Genomic DNA, 27,868 nt, shown 5'->3' on the forward strand with positions numbered 1-27,868 from the left:
ATGATGATGAGGTAGAGTGTGTATACGAAGAGATTGATGAAGCAATTAAACACGTAAAAGGAGATGAAAATTTAATAATAGTTGGAGATTGGAATGCAAGCATTGGAAAAGGCAAGGAAGGAAATATAGTGGGTGAATACAGGCTGGGCAAAAGGAATGAAAGAGGGGACCGACTTATAGAATTTTGCACGAAGTATAATTTAGTAATTGCCAACACCCAATTTAAAAATCATAACAGAAGAATATACACTTGGAAAAAGCCAGGCGATACTGGAAGGTATCAGATAGATTATATCATGGTTAAGCAAAGATTTAGAAATCAACTCGTTGACTGCAAAACTTACCCTGGAGCAGACATTGATAGCGATCATAATTTGGTGATAATGAAATGTAGATTGGGGTTTAAAAACCTGAAGAAAAGGTGTCAGATGAATCGGTGGAAGAGGTTTAGAGAAGCTTGAGGAAGAGGAGGTAAAGAAGATTTTTGAGGAGGACATCGCAAGAGGTCTGAGTAAAAAAGATAAGGTAGAAAATGTAGAAGAAGAATGGGATAATGTTAAAAAGGAAATTCATAAATCAGCAGAAGCAAACTTAGGCGGAATAAAGAGAACCGGTAGAAAACCTTGGGTTTCAGACGATATATTGCAGCTGATGGATGAACGTAGAAAATATAAGAATGCTAGTGATGAAGAAAGTAAAAGGAACTATCGGAAATTAAGAAATGCTATAAACAGGAAGTGTAAACTGGTGAAAGAAGAGTGGATTAAAGAAAAGTGTTCAGAAGTGGAAAGAGAAATGAACATTGGTAAAATAGACGGAGCATACAGGAAAGTTAAGGAAAATTTTGGGGTACATAAATTAAAATGTAATAATGTGTTAAACAAAGATGGTACACCAATATATAATACGAAAGGTAAAGTCGATAGATGGGTGGAATATATTGAAGAGTTATACGGAGGAAATGAATTAGAAAATTGTGTTATAGAGGAAGAAGAGGAAGTTGAGGAGGATGAAATGGGAGAAACAATACTGAGATCTGAATTTAAGAGAGCATTAAAAGATTTAAATGGCAGAAAGGCTCCTGGAATAGACGGAATACCTGTAGAATTACTGCGCAGTGCAGGTGAGGAAGCGATTGCTAGATTATACAAACTGGTGTGTAATATTTATGAAAATGGGGAATTTCCATCAGACTTCAAAAAAAGTGTTATAGTCATGATACCAAAGAAAGCAGGGGCAGATAAATGTGAAGAATACAGAACAATTAGTTTAACTAGTCATGCATCAAAAATCTTAACTAGAATTTTATACAGAAGAATTGAGAGGAGAGTGGAAGAAGTGTTAGGAGAAGACCAATTTGGTTTCAGGAAAAGTATAGGGACAAGGGAAGCAATTTTAAGGCCTCAGATTAATAGTAGAAGGAAGATTAAAGAAAAACAAACCAACATACTTGGCGTTTATAGACCTAGAAAAGGCTTTCGATAACGTAGACTGGAATAAAATGTTCAGCATTTTAAAAAAATTAGGGTTCAAATATAGAGATAGAAGAACAATTGCTAACATGTACAGGAACCAAACAGCAACAATAACAATTGAAGAACATAAGAAAGAAGCCCTAATAAGAAAGGGAGTCCGACAAGGATGTTCCCTATCTCCGTTACTTTTTAATCTTTACATGGAACTAGCAGTTAATGATGTTAAAGAACAGTTTAGATTCGGAGTAACAGTACAAGGTGAAAAGATAAAGATGCTACGATTTGCTGATGATATAGTAATTCTAGCCAAGAGTAAAAAGGATTTAGAAGAAACAATGAACGGCATAGATGAAGTCCTACGCAAGAACTATCGCATGAAAATAAACAAGAAGAAAACAAAAGTAATGAAATGTAGTAGAAATAACAAAGATGGACCACTGAATGTGAAAATAGGAGGAGAAAAGATTATGGAGGTAGAAGAATTTTGTTATTTGGGAAGTAAAATTACTAAAGATGGACGAAGCAGGAGCGATATAAAATGCCGAATAGCACAAGCTAAACGAGCCTTCAGTAAGAAATATAATTTGTTTACATCAAAAATTAATTTAAATGTCAGGAAAAGATTTTTGAAAGTGTATGTTTGGAGTGTCGCTTTATATGGAAGTGAAATTTGGACAATCTGAGTATCTGAGAAGAAAAGATTAGAAGCTTTTGAAATGTGGTGCTATAGGAGAATGTTAAAAATCAGTTGGGTGGATAAAGTGACAAATGAAGAGGTATTGCGGCAAATAGATGAAGAAAGAAGCATTTGGAAAAATATAGTTAAAAGAAGATACAGACTTATAGGCCACATACTAAGGCATCCTGGAATAGTCGCTTTAATATTGGAAGGACAGGTAGAAGGATAAAATTGTGTAGGCAGGTCACGTTTGGAATATGTAAAACAAACTGTTAGGGATGTAGGATGTAGAGGGTATACTGAAATGAAACGACTAGCATTAGATAGGGAATCTTGGAGAGCTGCATCAAACCAGTCAAATGACTGAAGACAAAAAAAAATATCTCAAAAAGGCACACTAGGACTAGGCCTAACTGTCAAAAGGAAATTATATTTTCGTATTTAGAAGTTTATCACCAAATCTAAAAAAGTAATATATCTTTTAAAAGTGTTTCAAAATATTTTCCTCTTCTAAAGGTATTTCACTAGAATCATCCTCAGATATGTGTTCCTGACCGTTGTCTTCTCTTTCTAAATAATTTCTTGATCAATGAATAGTTGTTTGTAAACCTGGAGTTTTGGTTGCGTATCCCACTCAGGCCCGTAGTGCTTTTGAAAAGATCTCAGATCATTCAATTTCTCAACCTGAATTAATGGGTTATGGTGTAGTTTCATTCCAGGATTTGCCGTTTTTGTAAATACTCAGTGGAACACCAATATTCATTTTGCAGTCAATCTCGTCTTACACTTTAACCCTTAACCTCCCGCTTTATTTCGCGCGCGAATCGAGATTTCGGTAAATGTTTGTTTATCTCGCTATTACTGAATTGTTTTCCATCCAAAATCTGAAAAAATTAGGGTATGTTAAAAATGCGTTATTAATTTATATTTTTCAACAAAAATTAATTTTTGTTAATATTTGATTATGTTGCGCGCGCGCACAAATATGGTATAAAAAAATTACAATTTTTTTTTAGTTTTTCATTTTTTTTTTGTTTAGTGATCAGTGATCTTTGTTTTTTTATATTTATATAAACTATAGACTTTTCTGGTTCATTTGACGTAAAATTTATATATATCCGATAAAAAGTGATTATATAAATTAAAAAAAACACTACATTTCAGAAAATTGTAACTAAAAAAAATTGAGATTTCGGTAAAGGTAAAGGAGTATACGTGCGTACGTTTGTGTCATTGAACCAGTATAAAATCTAACTTTGATATATATGTATATATATAAAACTGTTTTGCTTTTGATACATGTATAAAAATATTTTGAATAAAGAACAAGTATGGTTTAAAAAAAATTATTTAAAATTATTTCTTCCTTTCATAAAAGTCACGTTCACTCGTTATTCTGTTGAATTAACGTTTGCATAGCAATTATATAAGAATCAAATAAACAAAAAAAAATACCAAAACACAACGAGTTAAACGATGACATCTGTGAAAAAAAAGTACTCTGTTTGATCCCTTATGAAATATCTACACTATACACGGCTGTTATGGTTATTGCATTTTCTCATAATTCAAGGTGTTGTGATTAAATCCATACAAAAATATTTTTTCTATGTTAAGTGGTTCATGATAAATTAGAATTTGAAAAATTGATTACCAGTGGTTAATATAGTGACCAGCGGGATACAAGGGGTTAATAGTGATGTTGTGCTTTGTCAGGAGTTTCTTCATGTTTTGGAATGCCCAATACGGCTGATTTCCAGATCTGTATCTAATTCAAATATTGTTCCGTAATTGTTAAAAATTTCTTCATACTCTTTAGGATTTACAATGGTTAATTTCTCACCAATTTCTCTTTCAATCCTGACAAAAATACGATCTGGGAGACTGTAGGAATGACCAGCAACAGGGAAGAGGAGAATCATTTTTTTTTACAGCTGATGTTGTAGACTTAGTAGTTACTTTCTTTTTTTGAATGTTCCTCTTAACCTCTTCAAAACACAACAGAATAAAGAATGATCTGAGCGGAAATAAACATCAGGTGTACCAACTCAAACAAAAAAAAATTCTCTTAAGTTATTAATTAACATGGCACGAAAAATAATAAAACATTTGGAATTTCTGTTTTAATAAGATTATTCATATTAAACTAGCAAGGCTCTCTCTCTCTCTTTTTCTGTTAATCCTTCGAAACCGTTGTAAGGTATTATTTCAGAGGATATGTATGAATGTACATACACATAACGCACAATGAACGTTACATATAATGTACATGGCTACAATGAAGTGTAGCCTTGTACAGTCTGAGGTCGACCATTCCTGAGATGTGTGATTAATTGAAACCCAACATCAAAGAACACCGGTATCCACGATCTAGTATTCAAATCCGTATAAAAGTAAGTGCCTTTACTAGGATTTGAACCTTAGAACTCTCGACTTTGAAAAACTGGCAAGGCTGAATTGTTTTGACATAATGACAAATGGAACTGACACAGTAAGTGAAACGTGAAAGGCTGTAGGACATATGATTTTTGATCCAGTAACTGGGTGGTAGACATAATGGAACATTTGTGTTGAAGACTTTACAAGATCTAGAACTGTACTAAGTTCTCAGCTTGATTTTTAAGTGGAAAATACTTAAAAATCAAGAAAGTTACTTATGTAACTGTTGCGTTCTGATATGTTTGCATTTGGATACCATCTAGCAATTTAAGCAAAAAAAAAAAATTGGATATAACGACTTTCGGAACTGGGAGACACATATATTCCTTATTTTTTCTTATAAAATAGCTACAAAAATAAATTATTAATCGCGTTAATTTTATAAAATAAAAATAGTGCATAACAAAAACGAACATTAAACTATACAAAAATGTTACTAAAACGGGCGTATTGATTTGTGTAATGATTCAACAGAAATTTTCTTTCAATTTTTACTAAATTTTTATTTCCACTAAATGCTGGAAACTTACAGCTACAAGAAGTAAGTACTTTCCCGCACTTAGAAATGAACGGGAAAATGCTTGCGTAAAAATTACATAGATAAATAAATAATGATTAAATTTAAAATAATATTGACATCGTCAGTAAAAATGGGCGCAAGAGCGACTGAATATGTTTATACAAGTAAACAAATACAATAATAATAATAATTTAAAACAAATTTAATTAGCTTTGTGAAGGAGGTTTGAAAAAATGTATTATTTTATTTACTTAACATTAATACAATTATAAAAAGGTAAAAGTGTGTTAAATCATAATATGGCAACTTCTTTATGCAAGAATATTAGACATAAACAAATAATAACTACAAACTGATGCCCAATTACAATATTTTCGTGTTATAAAAAGAGGAAAAGAAATAAAATTACGCGACGTGTGAAAAATGGCAATCCCGATCACGGGAAATTTGAATTTTATAATTTTTCCGGGTTCTAGCCGAAAAAATGTAGTTCTCTTTATTTAAATAATACAGCTAGTACACAATTTAAATGAACATGAATTTATTTATGTTATGTAGAACTGTAAATTTTAAAGTTAAGTCTAAAAATGTAAAGTAAGGAAAAATTTGTTAATGAAACCTGTAAATATAAGAATTAGTAAGGAAATAACATTAAAAATTGTAACTTTTTTTATCAAAACGTAACGGTAAACTAGTTGAACAAGAATCATCGTGTAGAGTTTTAATCTTATTATTTTAGTATAATATATAGCGAAACATTTATTTAATGAATATCAATGATGTATCATGGATAAATAGTCAAGTAATACTGTATTTTATGTGAATGATCTAATACTGTTAAAATTCATTATAGATAAACAGATAATTTTTATCGATAAACATGCAGCTATTCGACATCATTTAATATAATTTATTGATAAATAAAAACAAATAAGTTTTATAAGTATTAAAATTAAGTTGATCTAAAAAATAGGATCATGTATAAAATACTGTACATAGCATTGCATCAACATGTTCTTTGAGTACTAACCATAATTTCCCTTTGTATGATGTACATACATTTACAAACTGTTAAGTTTAAAAGTTTTTGCTTAAAGATTAATAAATAGGCTTGTTGAAGGATATTACTGAAGAGAGCTGTATATCAAAAATGGATGTTCAAGCCAACACATTATTCAATGCTGTTTCATAATATAAAAATAATTTTGAAACAGTTTTTAAGCTACAGAAGAAATCCATTAGATTACATGCTAAAAATAAGGAAACATGAACTGAATATTATTAAAAAGTAATTATTATTGGATAATATCTTTAGATTTTTTTTAAAGATCAATTTTTAATAATGATTCTTTCATTATATATTTATGAAGCAATAATTAATAGAAGATAGACAAATTTAAAAAAAAAAAAAATATTCACTAATAATTATGACGTAAGAAGTGGAACAAAGTAGATTTGGTTTATGCTCATTAAGAATAGATTTAAACAATTAAACAAAATAACTATGTGATTTCTTGTGCAAAATAACTAACAATAATATCAGCTATTTTATATTAAAATTACGTCGATATGGCTAAAAATAATGGAAAAGTAACTCAGATTTTGGTAGTTACAGTAAAACTATACAAAATTTTCCAGTATGGTCCAAGTAAAGAATGATGATAAATTATTATGAAGATGTATTCATATTTACAAAGTTCATTTTTAGATAAATCAATCAGCTTGAAAACCTTTAAACAAATTTGTAATTAAAAGACTCAACATATTTTCTGTATTTATGATTAACTTCTTCAGAATGATGTCTTTTAGATGTAACACTGACCCAGTTCATAAACAATTTACTGTACATTTAATTTAACTCTATTTGGTCTTGGACTAGATGGTACGCCATATCCCCCACTATCTGCTACTTGTACAACACTAGGAATTCCTCAGTGTTTAATAGTTTGTAACCAAAGAGGAAGTTAAGTAGGTAATAACAGTTGGTGCCTTCAACAATGTACTAATTATAAATACCATAGTATTTATAATTAGTACTAATGTAATGCGTTACTTTGTATTAATCAGATAGCAAATTCTAGCTCATATAAAGTAGGATGGGGATCCAGTGCCATAATTTAGGACCATAATGATTAAGAGAGAGAAATTCTTGATAGAAATACCTACCAAATATTTTGATTAGTGGCAGGACTGGTAATCTTGTGCCTTAAAAAGGAATCCAGCTAGAGAATCAAACCATAAACTTTGGAAGGATTGGGATTAATGGTAACAAGAAGGGAGAAGGATTGCAGAGATGGCCTTTTAAGGCTTAATCATAGGCTTACTGACAAAAAAGACAAATCAGGACTTTATGGGAGTGAATATTCAGAGGAGTATTCAATATTAAATTTAATAACATAAAATAATCACTGAAAAAGAAACTGGGTTTACGGAAGCATATTACCCAGAATTTAAAAGTATATTTAGATATTTGATTATTTTGAACAAAATATAAATACTTTGTTTCATAATGAAATACTGGTGCACGAAATACTTTATATTATCTAAAAAATTTATAAAATTCATTTTAGCAAAATGTATAAGAAGACCACATTTTTATTTAATTAGAGTATCTAATCACACCCTTTATTTTAATGTAAAAGAACAACAAAAAATTTCTTCAATCCTGTCTACAACCTTCAGACTTTGTCTACATTACAATATATTTTTTTTTTATTATATAAGATATTTCAGATTAATGTAAAAAAAAAAAAAAAGTGTAATTTACACTGTAATTTTATTTTTAAAATTTCAATTAGTTTTCTAATACAGATTTTTTTTACTTTAGTATTGCAACCAAAAACTACACACATTTTAACAAGGAATACAATTTGAATAAAATAACCGGAGAAAATATGTCTGCCCCTACCACTAATGAACCTGAGATGAGAACTAAAACCAAGCATGCTAACAAAATAGTCAATATTGCACATGTTACATTAAAAGCTAATGTTGCTAGTGAGACAGCTAATGTTTGTTTAATATCATAACTTGTCACTGAAATGATAATAAACATTTTATATTGTATGCTTCTCTTACATTCAGATAAAAGTTTGGTTTTTTTTAGGTTATGCTGCATGAAAATATTTTGAGCGGAAGCATTGCTTTGAAATTAGTCTCCTCTCTTCTTTTTCCTATTTAGCCTCCGGTAACTACCATTCAGATAATACTTCAGAGGATGATATGTATGAATGTAGTAGTAGTCTTGTACAGTCTCAGTTTGACCATTCCTGAGATGTGTAGTTAATTGAAACCCAACCACCAAAGAACACCGGTATCCACGGTCTAGTATTCAAATCTGTGTAAAAATAACTGGCCTTACTAGGACTTTAATGTTGGAACTCTCGACTTCCAAATCAGCTGATTTGGGAAGACACATTCACCACTAGACCAACGCGGTGGGTCTTGAAATTAGTCTTAAGTTAACTACTTCTAACTCACTCACTTAGTAAATGTTAATCCCCTGGCCTATAATAAACCTAACCTATATTAAGAGGTAAATTAATCAAACATGCATAAAGTAAATTTATAACATGGCTTTCATATTCAATTAGAAATGGCTGTAAATTTAATTACATTAAAGCTAGGTTCGGCAGGATTACAGTTAAGTAAAGTCAAAGTTAAGTAATTTTGGTACTTTTCAAAATGTCCACAGCCGATCTGTAATTAGTCAGTCACTGTAGAAAGGAGAAAATCAATAAATTAAAATTCTAATTTAACTTTGTATAATAAAAATAAATAATCTAACCAAGCTTAACCTACGGTAGGTTAAGTTAGGTTGGATTAAATCTATACTTTTAGATTTATTATATAAATTTATATATATATATTTATTTAGTTATCTATATAAATTTATTATATAGTGCGCCTTCAATTTACATGGGTGTTCAATTTCGGAAAATTTCCACTTAAAATGAAATCCTGTAAATTGAGACTCTTCTGGAAAATTACAGTCACTTTAAATTGAATATGAAAGCCCATGTTATAAATTTAAATTTACTTTGAACATATTTGTTTAATTTCCTCTCAGCCTAACTTCGGTTAATTTTAGGTCAGGAGAATACAAAAATATTAAAAGTGCTGTATGCATTGAGAAATCTTTGGTAACAATGTGTGATTTATGATGTGTATACACACAAACACATCTGTTTAAAAGTTTTTCTTCTTTTTATTTTTTCTCATAATGCTTAATTTTTATAATTTATATTCGACTATGTATAATTCTATTTGTAAAGGTAATATAATATAATTCTATATTACGCTTCTCTTTGTTGTACATTATTAAAAGAATATATTTACAATCTTACAAATTGTTATCTCTATTTCATTAAATTTATTCTGAAAATTTATATTTATCAATAATGATAATTTATAAAATTTATTTATAATTATAAATATGTACAGTGAAATCTGATTTCAGTGAAGATTCTTTTACCATTTTATTTACATAATGAACATTGATATATCCTGATATTTGCAAAAAAATTAGCTTGTTACTTTTAAATAATTAACTAAACAAATGTAAGATTAATAGGCCTATGTTTGGTCAAATACATTATTTTGTAAAAATAAAGTTAATAGTAATTATAAGAAAATGTATTCAAAAATCGTAATACCTTGATAAATTTTGATAGCCAAGCATCTGAAAACTTAAAAAAAAATATCAAATATTACTTTTTTAAATTTTACTTTAATCATATAAATGTAGTCATAACTTCACGTGGTGGGGTACATTAATAAAAATTTACATATTAATAAATTGTTGCAACAAATAGAAACAAAATCAACACATTTTTACTACTCAATAGATGTAACAGATTATAGAAAGTTTCACAGAAAGATATTACTCCACTGATAAAAACTGCACATAAAGTAGACCTCGCATGTACACAATAAACATTACTTCATTAGAAAAATAATATATTATGAGAATGAAATTAACTTTGATTCTTTCACAGTACAATGAATCTAGCATTTCCTTTGGTGACTTCATAGAAGCAAAGATTAATTATACAAGCTTAATTAGAATGTTAGAATGTATGAAACTTGTTGAGCAAGTTCAGTACAAGTAAACAATCATTTTCAAATAAATAAATTAATGATAGTATTAAGTTAAATAAGACTTAACTTGTCGAGCATATATAAAAAAAAAAACAATGGTAAATCCAAAAACCAAATTGCATTTACCTACTTAAATACCTATACCTTATAAGCAATCATAAAAATTAATTAAAGAATTGAAGATGTCAGAATATTCTTTTTACATCATTCAGTTTGTGTTTTATTGTTATATATGTAATATCAAGACACAAGATATTTAATAAACACAATACATATAATTCATGAGCAAATGACATCATTTAAAAACACAGCTTATCATTTAGAATGTAAATAATTTACATCAAGAGAATACTAAGCATACAATATAAAAGTAGTGTGAAGATAAACAACTTTATTACTTTAGAATCATAAAATTGTAAAATCCATTTCAAACAGGAAGGTTCACTTGCAGACAATTTTGATTTCTTAATCAAACCAAAAAAAAAAAACGCTCACTTCACCCAAAGAAGAAATAGCCAGTTCAACAGAATATCTTCTTAATAAAATAGATTAATCAACTCATGTCATAAAATACAAAAAAAAAACAATCAATAATAGGTGTATGTATCAACTCTTTTGTAAACTACTTGCACTGATCAACCAACTGGTTGATCCTCAGTTCGGTTCAGTTACTCATATGACTCTGGGATGCTTTACTTGGGTAAACTGTACGTGTAATTTTTAAAACTGCAAGTTGTAAAGTTTATTTTATACATATATATTTTGCCATTTACTGTAAAAAAGAGGTAGAAAATATTTAATGTATAAACAAAAAATTAAAGAACATTCTAAAAATATCAAGGAAATGTGTGTGTGTGTGGTGTGTATGGGTTCTAGGAAAAAAATGTCAAGGAATAGTTCTTGAAACCTCTCTAGCTCTAACAGAGATCAAGGAAAACAAAATAAATATAAATATAATTTTTTATTTAAATGTTTGGAAAAGATATTGTGGGAGACAAAAAACAATTGAACCCGTACCTAGATATTTTTGGCAACAAGGGGTTGCATTACCATGAAATAAAGATTGTCAACACAAAGGTTTAATATTTATTAAAAAGAAATAAATTGGCTAAATGTTAAATGAAATGATTAAATGAGAAGACAGCAAACATAAAGTGAGAAGATAGAAAACAAACAACCAATCTTAATTATATAACTGTACGAATGTTCACTATAAATACAAAAGCAGCATATAAATGTTGTTACTTCACTAATTTAACATAATTGTATTATTAATAGCCCACTTCTAAATTAGTCAATGGGTAATTCTGAGCAATTACTTGCTCAACTTAATTTTCTTTCAAATTTAATGTACGATAGAAGATATGGTTAGAATCAGGAAAACACAAGATCTAAATGTTGGAAAGCAGGTTTGGTCAGCAAGTGACTCATGCAAGAACAAAGTTTGTGCTGTGTTATCAGTATTAGTCAATTAGATATTAGTTTTGTGAGTTATTGAGGCTTATTCAGATGTAAATCTGTTTTGTGGAACAAGTTAAGGTTAGACTTTTACAAATATAGGTTCGGGATAAATTACCAAGGTAATTTACCCTTAACCTTGGGTTACAAAAGTAAATTTATGTTTAAATGGATATGTAGTCATTTCAGAGAGACTATACCACGTGATATTAATGATGTGTACGACAGATATCATCTTATGAAGTCGTCAGTGATTTTAAATGGCTGTCTCTGAGTTCCACTCTACATCTATTAAGGTTGGTTTATGCTTTATTCCTCTTACCATAAAACTCTAACCTTGAAGCTAACCTCTCTCTACACAATGGATTAGCATCTGAACAGGTCTTGATACTCACAAAAGTGATTGCTAACAAGAGTACCGATGGCATGGATTTTGACATTGCAGGGGTCACTCATTATCCAAACCTCTTCCTTTTTTTTCTGTTTAGCTTCCGGATCCAATGTAAGATAGTACTTTAGAGGATGACATGTATGAATGTAAATGAAGTGTAGTCTTGTACAGTCCATTCCTGAGATGTGTGGTTAATTGAAACCCAAACCAACAAAAAAACACTGTTATCCGTGATCTAATATTTAAACCTGTATAAATACCTTTACTACGATTTGAACCTTACAACTCTCGACTTTGAAATCAGTTGATTTGCTATGACGAGTTCACCACTAGAACAACCTGGTGGGTTCGCTGTCCAAACCTGCTTTCTAATAAATCTTGCATTAACTGATCCTAAGCATATCTGTTATGGTATATCAAACTATGCAAAAATTGAAGTCAATCAAGTAACTGCTCAGATTACCTGCCAATGCAAAGCATACATATATATGCTTATATTTGTGTATGTGTGTATGCGTATGCATGTGCAACCACGCCCACATGTGTCTTTGTGTTTCAATCATTTTACTAACTGGAAAATTCAAGCATTTATTCTTATAAATTAAAATAGCAATAAAATAAAAACTGCTACAAAAAAAACTAAAAATAATGACAATACATACAAAAACAAGTAAATATTATTAAAAAAAAAACATTGTATTTAAGGGGTAAACCATTGTTTATATTATCATGTTAATTCTCTCACAAAAAAATTTTATAATTTAGAGTATAACAATAGGACATATTTTTCATAATATAAATAAAATCAAACAAGAATTTCTTTTTTAAGATAAAGTTATTGCCACTAATTTGTAGTATATACAAATCCAGTTAACAGATTGTTTTCATTTTTAATCTTGACAAAAGACAGATTGTATTACCATCTTTACATTCACTGAATCAATTATTATTTGTGACTCCAATATACTTCAGACCAATTTTATAGCTATTTTAGAAGTTCAAAACCTGCATATGAGAAAAACCCACAGCAATCTAGATTAAGTATATTATATTAATAATATAAACATTAATTTTTTTTTCTTGATGAATAAATTCAGCACATAGGCTCAGAGCTTGTGTGTGGGAATATAAATATGGAGATTTTGTACCACATGAAAAATGCCATGCCTGACCAAGATGGAAGGCAAGGTGCTACCACTTCACCACAGAGATCGTAAAGTTAAATTACCGAAGTCAAATATTAATTTGTAATTAAGTCTAGAAATAATTCTCATTTTATGCTCTAATAATTAGGAATTAGTAACAAGATAATTAAGAAAAGAAGTAGCAGCGATTTACTTTATACAGAATCAAAATGTATAAAACTACAAATCTAGCCAAATTCTACTTAGCCTATCAAAAATATAAATGATTACCAATACAAACTAATAAAAATGAATTAAAGCTTAATTTAAATCAAAAAACGAATTCAGATTTAAGAAATTGATTTTTTTTTAACTCTATCACTAATATACATAACATTTTTCTGTCATTTTATGTTACAACATTTTTTCATCACAAGCGATAATGATGGCAAAAAATTAAACTCTTATAGCGGCCATAACAAACCTCTCTTAGACAAATCCAAAAAAAAATTCTCTACACACTACCAGTGACATTGATGTAAATAAAGTTCACATTGTCTTACTAACATAGTTAAAATAACTTTATTTTATAACAAATTTTGGTAATCAGTTAAAAGGTAAAGAAAGAAATGTACAAGTATATTGCCCTTACATAGAGAAAACTTTCAACTGCATGTAATAAGGGCAGGTCAAGCCAATCAGCTATAATAATTAAGAGAGTCAGAGCAATTCCATCTACAATTCTATCCATTCAAAAGAATGAATTCAATTATGCGATAAGATCATCTTGATAATGAAGATTGTAATGAACTGATAATCACAGTAGGGCTCCAGACACATTCAATCTAATCTTGACATTATAAAATGAATATTTCTTTTACTATCTTCTATACTACTTTCAGTATAAGAGCAAACGCTTATAGCAATTAGAAATACTGCAGGTGTGACACTGTAGTAGTGCAGTATAAAAGAATCGCTCAATATGAGATTAAATATGGTTTAATTATTGTTATTACAATAATAATGGAAGTTATTAAACATTATGTTTGAAAATATTGCTTGATTTGTTACTCATTAATGTAAGACAATGACAAATTAACATTTAACACAAATTATACTATATTAACAGTACGCAGTGAAATTGTTCCCAGTGTTAACTTTGAAGATTTACACATTCACCTACTGGCATTTTATTCTTAATTTATGTGCTTCAATTTCCAGGATGTATTTCCCAGATTAAATATATTTTTTTATCAATAAATGATGTATTTATAAAGTTACTGAAAATGCTGTTATACTAACTCCATAATTAATTTCTTCATAAACTTCCATAATTTCATCATAAACCAAAATCTTTCTTCTTAAAATATGAGATTTTTTATTTACATTTTTGTAATGCAAAAATAATAATGAATTCAAGAAAATCGTAAAATTATGGATTAATTTATTAATTATTAGTATATTACTCTTATTATTATAAAATAAATTTCATGGACTATATTAATTTCAAACCTCAAGTAGAGGTTTAATTAGTTTTTTTGTTAGGTAAGGTTTTTAATTGAAGATTAATCCATCATAAAAACTTACAACTTGTGAATAGGAACACAAAGTAAAACTTTTATAATGTATGAATAATTCCAAACCTAACTAGAATTCAAAGCTGAAATTTATCAGATGAAAGGCATCATTTACTTTAACACAATCTTTATTCACCTTTATTTTAAGTTAAATTACTATAAAATTGTAATAACATGTTATTTTTAGGAAGACAGTAAGTAATCAGATATTACACAAATGATAGCAAAACGTTCAACTCAGTAATGGAAAGAAAATGACTTATTTGTCAAAGGAAATGGTAGACATGCCAAAGAAACATTAAATTATCCGACAGCAACACTCTACGGGTATCTATACTACCATTACATCTAATACAACTTTCCAATAACTTCATTAATTTAATTCTGCACATATTTTAAAGCACATCTTCACAAAGCTAAGAAAATATTAATTTGAGTACAGTGCTGAGTTTTATGCATTCTTCTACAGCATGAAATCATAGATAAGAAAAGTACAATTCAGTCACATTACATACTTCTAACCAACACTAGCACTGTTATAATAAATTGGTAGTCATTTATTATTCAACACAAATTTTTTCTCTTTCTTTTTCATCAATTATAATCACATTACAACAAGCAACATAACCATGTAAAAGTGAGATGAAACTTTTTAAAACTGCTACAGGACCAAAAATGTAGCATGCTATTCTGACCAGGTTAACATCCCCAAATTGTGGTTCTTTGAAAAAATGTAACAAATAGAGGGATGCATAGAATGCTTCATTGCCAGCACACATTATAAAAAGTGTAAATCTGCTTGAGTAATAAAGCTTTAATAATGGATTCCACGATGGATCCACATATTTATGACTAGTCTTCTTCTGCAATGTAGAAGAGTAAAAGAAAATCCAGTGACATGAAATGTCTATTACAATGCTTAACTGAAATAGAAAAATATAATTAGGATAAAAATAGCTAAGCGTCATACAAAGTCCGGCCGTTCCACAACGATCGGTTAACTGATCTAACATTGTACCTAATTTACTAATTTGATTGAAGTATCTTGCTGCAAAGCCGTCTACAGCGTCTAGTAAACCGCTGATAACGTAACACAAAGATGATACAATATAATTGAATGGCATATAATAAAATGACACAAACATTAATAATAGCCTTACATATCCTATAATATTTGGAACGAAAAACAATACATTTTTTGTTGTCATTATGTACGTCACAGGTACCATTTGCAAGAGTTAAGGTTAGACCAGTGCACATATCTGAATAACATAAAAATCACGAATAAATTTCTATAAAACCAAATACTTAAAGAAAATTCTAATTTAAAACAGGAAGGAAAAGAAGAAGAGACGATAATTTTCACAAGGTTAACCAGTTTAACACATATCCTTATAACATTATTAAACGTAAACTTCATCATCTGATAGCATCCACACCACAATCGATATTAATAGATCGTCTACTCTCGATCGAAGCAACCGGCAAGCAGATACTCATCTAAACTTCACTGAATATTTTATTTCAATAATGAAATCAGTTCTTTATCATTGCATGTCGTTCACACGTATAAAGTGATACAAACGGTAACTGCTTTTCAAGCAAACCAGATATGCAGGGACCGCCATATTAGAGCTATCGCCTTGCACTCCGTGATTCGGAGGCGCGAAATAACGATGAATATTTCAATATCATTAGCTTATTTACCCTAATTAAGATAACATGATGTAGAGATATACATACAAGTACGTAACAACGCTAATCAAGTTAAGACCAAATGCACGTATATTCCCTTTATAGTATGACACTTTCTTAATTAAGAATGTGTAAAGGTGCGCATTTAAAAACTGCCCAAGATTCTGCTATACATTGGTTATACACATGGTTTATCTAGCGTACACGCTTATGTTTTGACTACTAAAATTTGCATTGAAATTTTTTTCAGTGATTAAAACTAACGAGTAAAATTATTTTATAAAAAATAATATTGGTGATTTATTTTTTATCATAATTTTTGACATTATTTTATTTATCTTATTTTACAACTTACAAATAATTATATTTACAATTTTATTTTCATTAAATTGCGTTAAGTTTAAACAGAATGAGCTAGTAAAATATTGTTAAAGATGTATTAATTGATTTTCCTAACTTATAACTTTAAAAAAAATTCTGTTTGAAATGTCTTCAGTAAGGAACGTTATGCCGGGTGATTCAAAAACGACTTTACAACTTTAAAAGTATATAAACATTTACTTAGATAACTTACAGTTTCGGTTGAGGTCTCATTGCATAGAAAAACACATCAATCAAGTTTTGACTCACATAGTTCATTAGTACGGAATTCGGCCACCAACGCTGTCACCAGAGTTGTTAAAAATGAATACATTTACTGGTTCAGAACATGCTCGTTGTGTGTTTTGGTTTCACAATTTGCAGTCAGCAACTGCAGTTTAACGTAATTTTCGTAGAGAGTATGGTAAAGAGCCGCCTAATAGGTATACAGTTTACTCCAATGAAGGTTTGGTGCCAAATCAAACAGCTTCAGGTTCTGTTAAACATATAAAATCACCAAGCTGCTGTGGAACAACTCAGAGAAAGCTTTGCATGCAGTCCGAAGAGATAAACTCGACGTGCGTCATGAGAGATGTCACAGACGACTGTTTTGCGTGTATAACGTAAATGATTGCACTTGAAGACATACAATCTAACCAAGGTTCAACACATTATAGAAGTCAACAAAACTGCTGTTTTGAGTGGAAATGATGGATAAGATTGCAAACAACAATACATTTTTAGACAATGTAATTTTTAGTGATGATTCAACGTTTAACATCAGCAGCAAGGTGAAAGCCCGTAATGCCGAATATCGAGGAACGAAAACCGTCATGAAATTTTGCAGCACATTTGTGATAGCCCTAAGGTGAATTTTTTTTTTGTGTTCTAAACAAACAAAGACTGTAAAATTCTTTTTCCATTAGGCAAACGTAAATGATATCGTTTATCTGGACATGCTTCAAAATTTTCTAATTCCTCCGTTAGACAATGATGACCAAGATGGACGCCATTACTAATGTATGACGAGGCACCACGTCACTACCGCCTAGATGTCCAAGATTTTCTTGATACTCGATAAACCAAATTAACACCGCAGCACAGGTTTTAAGTTTAATTCGTGTAGTACTCGCTGACAAGATCTTCGTGAGATTTATGTTTGTTGTGATAAACGCAATGGCGATTGGTTGGGATTCCGTTCAACCCGAAAGTAGTTATCAGCGACGACCCTGAGGTAGGAACAGTACGAGGTCTTTGTAGTTTGTTTTTCAATCTGTAACATAACGCGTCGAATGAATTTTTTCATTTAATTTTGTATTGTAGACTTTGCCTGTATGTCTGAAGTAGACATTTTCCTTTTATCTTCTCTTGAATAAATTTAAACCACTTAATGACAAGATAAAGCTCAACTACAGACATGCGATATTCTGTTGAGTATGGCAATTTTTTTTTAAAGGTTAAGGATAAAAAATTAATTCATGGAAAACACAAACAAAAACCCTAAAATAATCCGATAAACGTGACCTACCAGTAAGAACTGGTTAATAATAATTAGTGTGAAACTATTTATCCTGTTGAAAACTATAGGCTACAATATTTCACTGTTAATAGGGATGATGCGTACTTCATTAATACAGTACAAATAACATTTTAACCATACCGTATTAGCCTATGCACCAAGAAAATTATTTTAATCGGTTACGATATGCTAAATTAAATATACACCATAGCAAGCACTTTCTTGGGCTGGTGTGTGCGCCACTCTGTATAATAAATATATTAATGACCGCCTGCGGTTATCTCGTCTTGTAAGGAGTAGCAGATAAATAATAGCTAAAATAATACCTTCTCAACTTATAAAATAGCTCGTTTTATGATATTTATTAATTTATCCTTAAAAAAAACGATAATCCAGAATGAAACAACTGATGCATTGAGTAAGAAAACAGTAAACACAAGCTAAGTATTAAATACATTGGAAATGGGTACGCTTTCCTCCATAGAGAAAAGAAAATGAGTTGAACATAACTTTTTTTAATAATTAAACCACTTCTTTTGTGATAATGAAAATCATAACAAAATACTAACATCAGCAATTTATTTTATCCTGAATTAGATACTGGACGTGTGTCTTTATTATCAAGGCATCATTTTTAGTTATAATTTTGAATTTAATGATTGAAAATAATCGTGTGTTTCTAAAAATGAATTTTATATAATACGACACTTCCTGTTTCTAAAGGAAGACGCAAATGAAATATAAACTCAATTTCGAGACCTTCACAGGAGTCTAGGACTTTTAAGAATGAGAACATAAAGCCCGTTAAATTAAAAGAAAAATAAGTACAGTTAATTATAAATTAACTTAAGCTTGTGTAAATTTTTATGACTCTGCATAAAGATTTTATCATTAGATAATTAAAAGTGATCGTAAATTACTTTCCATAATATAACTTTTATTATCATCCATCATATTAACTGTTATTAGGTGTCACTCTGTTGCTGTGTAAATAATCTAATTATAGTAGATCTCTAAGTTCTAGACATTCGACAGTAGTTTTTGTGATATCACTTTGGATTTTAATAACTTAAGTTACCACACATATTAGTTCTGGCACCGTGTTCCTTGATCTCTTTCTCACTCCCTCATGATAGACTTGTTTTCCTTGCTCAGGTGTCAATAAAATAAGTGCATATCGTACGAACAAAGAGCTTAAAATTTAAGGAAAATATCGTATTCCAAGGTAAAAGAGGCTGGGAAAATAAAATGATTATTAGAAAATTAAGCGATTGGGAAAGTGGCTGTTTTTGAAGTAGATTGCTTTTATTTTTAAAATTAATTTTACATTGTGAATAAAATTTGGGAAGAAGTTAATGATTATTACTTTCCCAATTTTTCACTTATCTAAGAAAAACATTTTCACGATATTCTTAAAGTTCTAAATTATCCCCTATCAGAGGAAAATTAGTGCTTATGTATGGACAGATGCGAATGATGAAAAAAAATGAACAAACCGTATTATTTCGCTTTAAAAATTTATACTAAAAAAACATATGTATTACAACTATTAAAATTCTATTATTCCTAGATATATATCTCATCAGAAACATAATCTTTGGATATCTTCCAAAGAAGAGAACGTGTTTCAGGATATAAAAGTTGACAGCCAGATTGTATTATGGTGCGACCAATATTTAATAAATAAAAAATGTCAACCTTTTCGTGAAATTGTGTTAATAAATAAATGCCTTACGTATCCTAAAATTAAAAGATAAATTATTTCTAAAATATTAACATCATACAACTTTATAAAACCAGAGAAAACTACTTTTCAACAACTGCCTACGAAACAATGCCTAATGTTTTCTTTACCATTTTGAACAAGTTACCAACCCTTTATGAAGAGTTTAAAAAGGTTTGTTAAAAAATTCAAAAAGAGAATATTACTTTTTAGAAAGTTAGTACAGTACAGCTCCGCTACAACTCGGCTCGATATACCGTGAATACGTATATAACGCGGATTATAACCTGTCACCAAAAAAAATATCTGAATATCTGAAAAAATAAAATAGAATAATAACTAACTTGTTTCAAATGTAAGTACACATTATACTGTTTTGAATTTTTATATTAAACCATTATTCCTTGATTATTTGCCTATTTTTTTAAATTGACTACCTTTCTGATTTAAAATTTACCTCTCAAAATAACGCGGGTGTCACGTAAGTCTCCCGATAGCCGCGTTATAGCGGGGTTACATTGTATTTCGTTTTTGAATTTTTACTAATTACTAGCCAGTAAGGCCTCATTTCGCTCGCTCTACCCATCTAGCCAGTCTCAATCCCCAGTATGTTAACTATCCTCATGCTTATGAGAATAATATTGATATATAACAATTAAAGCCTACTCAATTTATAAAAATTATTAGAGTATTGTAATTTCTTCAGAGCAATATTTGGTCAGCAAGGACTTGAAACTTTGAGGGATCTAAAGTTTGTGGGTTTCAGAATAGTCGGTCCCTATCTTAAAAATAATAGTTATAGTTGGTTACCTTTGTACAGATAAAAAAGTATTTTGCACGGTTCTTAACGTGTTACCCGATGAACACCGCAAGAAGATGGTGACCGTACTTTGTTTTTCAATTTTATTTCGTATGTTTTTTTAGCTAAATAACTGGAGGTAGGTGCAGCCAGTCGTGGAGCATAGCGTTGAGTATAAAGATGTTACTATGTTACTAATAAACACAGCAATGTCTGTTTTGTTGAGCCGCCGCGGCGTACACCGACGTAGCTTTAAAGCTACTTTTCTCGATAATCGAAAGAAATATTGAAAAAGACAATCTTTTTTTGTAGACAATTTAGTTTAAAATACTGTAAGTGTTTCCGAATTCTATTTGACCAACGGTTTGGCCGTACTAAAATTGAATATCGGCAAAAAACACATATCATGAAACGGTTAAAGAGGTTATAGTAATATAAAAAAATGAACGGGCGAGTTTACTGAAGTTTAACTTTATATGCTAAACATACTAAAGAAGACTCGATAATAATATAAATATGACCTCTTTTAGACAGTAATAAATTATTATCTGCTAAATAGGCACAAGTAAAACGGTGTATGGAAAAAATACAAGTTGGGAGATGAAAAAACCTTTTAATTATACTTATTTTGTATGTACGAACTTTGTAATTATTTACTTTGTCAATCTCCGTGGCGGAGTGGTAGGGTCTCGTCCTTTCATCCGGAGGTACTGAGTTGAATCTCGGTCAGGCTTGGTATTTTTCATACGCTACAAAATTCCATTTCCATATCCCACACACAAGCTTCAAGCTTATGTGGTGATATCATCAAGCCAAAAAAAATTGTACTGACAGAATAATTCACAGAGTAAATAGAGCTGCGCATTAAACTGAAGAATCAATTAGTAGTGAATGAAAACAAGTTTTTCATAGTTCACTCTTATCATGTAAAGTGGATTCCTACTATTAAGAGAAGACGGATAATCGATGAAATATGCAGGTGATATAAACTCGACAGATTCCTATTGTAAATTTACAAACAACCTAAGAAGCGAATGAATAATGAATACATATGCCGGGTAATAATAATAACACTGACAAACATAATTTTTGTTTCCTAACATGCTATACATGATTTTAATCTGTTTTTGCGTGCTAAAAACGAATATGAACTCAAAATCTTCTATCACCCACCATTTTTGAAAAATGTTTAAATTTTAATTAAAGGATTTTTTAATTTTTCAACATATAGTTAGCATTTTAAGCTCCTACAATGTATTTAGTTAGCTCATGTTTTTAACTTTGTAAACGTAATTTATAAGCTATAAATAAACAATACTAGACAAAGAATTAAATCATATCATAGTCAAATATTATGATATCATATCTAATACTGAAGAGCGAGCCTTCATCGATAAGATTAATCATGTCTGTGCAGGTCAAAACATGTAGCTGAAAACACAGCTGTGTTGTTTGTGTTAAGCAATGGATTTAGAAATGAATTAATTTTTTTCAGTCTTATTGCTGTCGTAAGGTTTTTAACAGTGCAGTGTCACAATGCCTTGAAATTGTGTAAATGATGTGGATGCCTTTTGTTATGTATGTAGTGAGTTTACCGTAAAATCAAATAGAAAAAAGTTACACCTTTAATTAAAAAAGCATATCATTTGTACTCTCAGTGTAAAGTTGGTGATCAGGATAAGACGTGGGCTCCTCATGTAGTATGCACTAATTGTTCTGTATATTTAAGGGGATGGCTGAAAGGTACACGGAAGGCTTTGCCATTTGGTGTACCTATGGTTTGGCGTGAACCAAAGGATCATGTAACCTATTGTTACTTCTTTTTAACAAGTGTATCTGGAATTTCTAAAAAATCTAAACATACTGTAAAATATCCTTCATTGCAATCTGCAACCAGGCCTGTACCTCACAGTGAAATTATTCCAGTCCCTGAGCCACCTGTGAATGTATGTATCGAAAGCAGCGATGAAGAATCAGGCAGTACAGAAGACAACAATGATTTTGATTTTGAATTATCTTCTAATTAGCCACATCTTATATCACAAGGTGTATTGAATGACTTGGTTAGAGATTTAAATTTATCAAAAAATCAAGCTGAATTGTTAGGATCAAGACTACAAGATTGGAATTTACGTCAAAGAAGTTCAAAACTTTCGGGATTTCGAAGCTGACAAAACGAACTTTCTCAGTAATTTATTGATGAAAATAATTTGGTTTATTGCACAAATATTGATGAGCTTATGTTGCACTTAGGATAAGTTCATAAACCTGAGGACTGGTGCCTTTTCATAGATTCGTCCAAGTATATTTTAAAAGTGGTTCTACTACACAACGGTAACAAATACCAATTGTTTATGGTATTAATTTGAAAGATACATACGATATAATGAAAGAAATTCTTGAAAAAATAAATTATAAAAACTATAGCTGGAATATAAGTGGCGATTTGAAAGTAGTAGCTATTTTGTTAGGCATGAGTTAGGCTATACTAACTACATGTATGTGTTTTCTTTGCGAATGGGACAGCCGAGCTAGTGATTAACATTATGTTACAAAATAGTGGAAGAAACAAGACAACTAAACTCAGAATGGGAAAAATATTATTCATGAGCCATTAGTTGAACCCAAAAAAATATGTTTACTCCCTATCCATATCAATCTCGGTGTAATGAAAAATTATGTAAAATCAATAAAGCAGGATAATCCCGGATTTTTATTCATCCGGCAGAAATTTCCGAATGTAAGTGAAGGAAAAATTAAAGAAGGAATATTTTTTGGTCCTCAAATAAGAGAGATGGTCAAAGATGATGTATTTAACTCAATGTTAAATGATGTAGAAAGTACAGCTTGGGCTTCATTTAAATACGTTTGCAAAGATTTTCTTGGCAAACAAAATTCCGACAATTACCAAGATATTGTTAATCAAGTTCTTACTTTATACAGAGTTATGGGATATAATGTGTCTTTGAAAATACATTTCATCCACTCACGTCTGGATTTTTTATGGGACAACCTCGGAAACGTAAGTGACGAACACGGTGAACGTTTCCACCAAGACATTTCGGTGATGGAAAGTCGCTATAAAGGGAAATGGAATACTAACATGCTAACCGATTACTGTTGGACATTAATTCGGGATGTGCCTGACGCTATTTATAAAAGAAAAGCATCAGCGAAATCATTCTAACAAGGTATGGCCATGCAAAATTATAAATTTTACAGATATTAACAATATTTTCCCTTAATTTTATTTTAAGCGTAATTTATTTAAAACTAAGGTTGATAGAAAAATTGTATTTACAGATCTGAAATGTACGCAGAAAAACAATTCAAAAAAAGGTATCATACTTAAAGAAACATTAAAAGTTTTTTTTTATCAGTGTAATTATTATTGTCACTATAATAATTAAATAAGTGACATTTCAAACCCCGTAACTTAAAATAAAGTTTATAACTGCTTTTACAGAATTCAGTGATTTTCATAATTATCACATTATGTGGAAAATATATAATTTTAATTTTATGTTGGTACATAAATACTTGTAAGGACAAGTAAAGTAATAGTAGAACAATTAATAAATTAGAGGTATGTGGAGACTATAGTGACAGGGGTGAGGAAGAGCGCAATGAAAATGAAAGGAAGGTTTAGCAATGGGAAAGGAAAATTTCAATAAGAAGCGGGGATATTACTAAGCAGTAAAAGTCTGGACTTAGAATTAAGAAAAAGTTTGGCAAAATGTTATGTGTGGAGTGTTTAGTTATATGGAAGTAAAGCATGCAAGATGAAAGAGAGGGACTGAATTGTGCCTTTTCAGATGAGGATATAAAGAAAGGTGGGGAAAATAAGATGTACAGATTAAGTAAGGAATGAACAAGATTAAAGAAAAAAATAATAGTTACACGAGAAGAACACAAAGAAGAAGAAACTGATTAGTACATGTAGTTAGAGGAAAAGGAATCTTGATAACCACGTTTGAAGGTCAATAGAAGGAGAAATGAAACGAGGAAGAGTAGATGAAGTGAAGATTGAAACTACAAGAGGAAGAACGAGAAGACAAGGGTCAGCAATAGATTGACACAGTAATGGCATTAGTGACCTGCCACCAGGCAAAAAAAAAAAAAAAAAAAAAAAAAAAGAAATATATATATATATATATATAAATAATTAGCATCAATATAAACATCAAGTGGTAAATACTACATTTATTTTGTCGCATTATTACAGCGATCAACGTATTCCCTTGGCCTAAACGACTGTCTTTATCACTATATTGAACCAACGTATTAGTAATAAAAAATATTGCTCTATAAAAAGCAGCATCGACAATGTTTATTGTCATTTGTTATTGTACTCCAAATAATAAAGATAAAGACTGAAATCAAACCCGCCTCGCCAATTCATTGTCTTGTGATGAATTTATTTATTTATTTACAGTGAACTTTATGTAGATTTTTAAATTCTATATCTCCCAAATGAAAAAAATAATAATTTTCGATTTTTAGTCTTTCTTTTTACAAGTAATTTACTTTTCAAACTATTTAGCATAAAAATGCCTTTGAAGGATATATAAAGGCATATATTTTATGTCAGAAAAATTCTAGCGTTCTTGAGCAAGGGATTACGGCCTTTATAATCAAGTAGATCGTAAGACGACCTATTTAAAAAATTAACTAAAAGTACGTCATTTTTCATTTATTGATACTTGTAAAGTTTTCAGGTAACTGTTGAAGAAAACGTGAAATAAATTCATAAAATTAAAAGCTTAAGGCAATTCTATCTTAAGCTTTTATTTTATCTATCTTTTTTTTCCGGTTTAGCCTCCGGGAATCATCTCTGATCGGTGATCAGAGCATTAATGAGGATGATATGTGTAAGTTAAGTGTAGTTTTGTACAGTCTCAGGTCATCCATTTCTGAGTAGTGTGGTTAATTAAAACCCAACCACCAAATAACACCAGTATCAACGATCTAGTATTCAAATCCGTATAGAAGTAACTGCCTTTACAAGGATTTGAACGTTGGAACTCTCGACTTCCAAATCAGCTGATTTGGGAAGACGCGTTCACCAATAGGCCAACCTGGTAGGTTATGAACTATTTCTAGATTTTGTGATATGCACCATAGAGTATTGATTTTAAAGCTAGGTTTCAATTTTCGTTATGAAACAACGTAACAAATGTCTTACAGTAATTCGTCGTTCAACCGATAATAAAGAGTGCTTGCCACTTGTTGAATTTGCGCAAACTCAGATTACAATTTGTAGAAAGATGCCTGCTTTGTACGCAGAAGTGCCAATTGATCAGTGATGCGGCATATTTTTTTAATGTGTTAATAATATTTTAATTTCGGTAAGTGTTTTTATTTTAACATCTTCATGTAAAGTAATGAAATACATGGAATGACCTTGATTATTTATAAATAAAATAATTCATTAAATTTAAAATAGAATTTTATATAACTTAAAAAAATCTAATAAATTGTTTTACATAATGAATTATCTTAACTTATAAATGCACAGAACAAAGATTATTTTGAGTTCAAAAGTAATGTAATAAACATAGGGTCGTTATTATATTATGCTGTTATTTACCGAAGACATTTTGTATAGTAAGTAAATAATTATTCATATGTACAATGAATTGCAGACATTCTAATAATTTTATTTAAGTATTTTATGATAAATGTACGCGCATAGACTATCAATAGAAATACATAAATGCCGAGATAGACCTTTAGCAAGAATTCATCTGGTGTGTTCGTGAATTACTTTTGCACAATACTCTGAAATAAAAATGCCACGATTTGCTTTCAGTGTATCGAAATAAAAGCTAATTCATTTCATTTAACTTTTATCTTCCGTGTAATTATAAATACATTTTTTAAAAAGTTATGAAACAAATTTATTTCTTTATTATATTAGGTTATCTTTTCATAGAACGATCACTGGAATAAGTGAAATTATTGAAGTTATTTGAAATTTTATACTAAGTTTTAATTATTACTTAAAACAAAACATAAAATTCCATTTCAGTTCGAACAATTAATTTTAATTTTTCCAGAAAAAACAAACATGAATCTTCCTTCTTATAAAGAGGAAGATTGGATTACTATTTGTGAAAATATGAGATACAGTTTCATTAGAATTTATACGCAATGAATCAAAATTCAAAATATTGTTATATCAGTGAAATAATTTTATAACCAATAATTTTTAGGCTAAATCATCATTCATTGATAAATGCTTGGCCGGTACAAAAAGACTAAAGTAAGTACATATTAGTAATTAATAGTAAAATTGGGTTCATTATTATAGAAAACATTTTAAACAAATAGTTGTAGGATAAATTCACAATACATGAATTAATCAGTATTTTTATTTTATATTCAGCATTTTGTTTATGCCTTATACGTTTTTTAATTAGGAAGATGAAATGGATGAGATGTTAGACTGAAAAGGTGCCAGATTATTACTTCTAGAAGGTATATTTATTTATAAGCCTTCGTGTAAAATGTTGTGGCTAAAATTACTAAATAAATTTAATTGAAATTTAGATATATTGTAATAGTGTATTTTAAGTTGGGCCTGTGAAATTTGGTTTAATTGTTCTTGAGTTACGCACAAGTTTAGTTCGAAAATATTTGAGTGAAGCAAATTAAAAGCGTGGTTCGTCATAATACTACTAGTTGGAACGTGGAATCAAAATAAAGAAAAGTCGGTCTTCTTCCACATAACTGCGTAAGATTTTTTATGTTTATTTGGAGATTATACTACCTGACAGAGTGCTAAAAGCATAACTGAAGATCGTTGGTCTTTTTCAATAACAAACTGACTATTCCTGATATAATATCATTAATTAAGCTTAATATGATAGATGTTTTTTGACCACTAACTTTTACAACAGCCTCTGAAAATACAGTTATTAGTTGTCATCGCATTATCAATTGGAGAGTCGGCTAAAAGTTTTGTTTTTGTAGTATTATTTGACCAAAGATATAATTAATTATACCT

The 27,868-nt window shown here is 29.8% G+C and overlaps 2 protein-coding genes across 5 annotated transcripts in view; both read right to left on the reverse strand.

Moving 5' to 3' along the window:
* The window catches only part of LOC142333250 (clavesin-1-like), a 108,009-nt gene that overhangs the window by 64,347 nt on the left and 15,794 nt on the right, over positions 1–27,868 (reverse strand). The window contains exon 1 of one of the 4 annotated variants that reach the window (XM_075380250.1): positions 17,033–17,118. The exons of 2 other annotated variants lie outside the window; for them this stretch is intronic. In XM_075380250.1, the coding sequence (XP_075236365.1) occupies positions 17,033–17,097 (65 nt within the window). In that variant the 5' untranslated portion in view covers positions 17,098–17,118. Of the gene's footprint in view, positions 1–9,768; positions 9,800–17,032; positions 17,119–27,868 lie in introns of those variants that run through there. One more of the 4 variants, XM_075380260.1, reaches the window with a different exon arrangement.
* On the reverse strand, positions 14,858–16,444 carry LOC142333266 (CDP-diacylglycerol--inositol 3-phosphatidyltransferase-like). The gene has a single exon (XM_075380282.1). It carries the CDS (start codon positions 15,990–15,992, stop codon positions 15,324–15,326), a length of 669 nt encoding a protein of 222 aa, XP_075236397.1. The 5' UTR covers positions 15,993–16,444; the 3' UTR covers positions 14,858–15,323.

This window comes from Lycorma delicatula, chromosome 1 (genome assembly GCF_047948215.1).
Source record: "Lycorma delicatula isolate Av1 chromosome 1, ASM4794821v1, whole genome shotgun sequence".
Classification (NCBI taxonomy): Eukaryota; Metazoa; Arthropoda; class Insecta; order Hemiptera; family Fulgoridae; genus Lycorma; species Lycorma delicatula.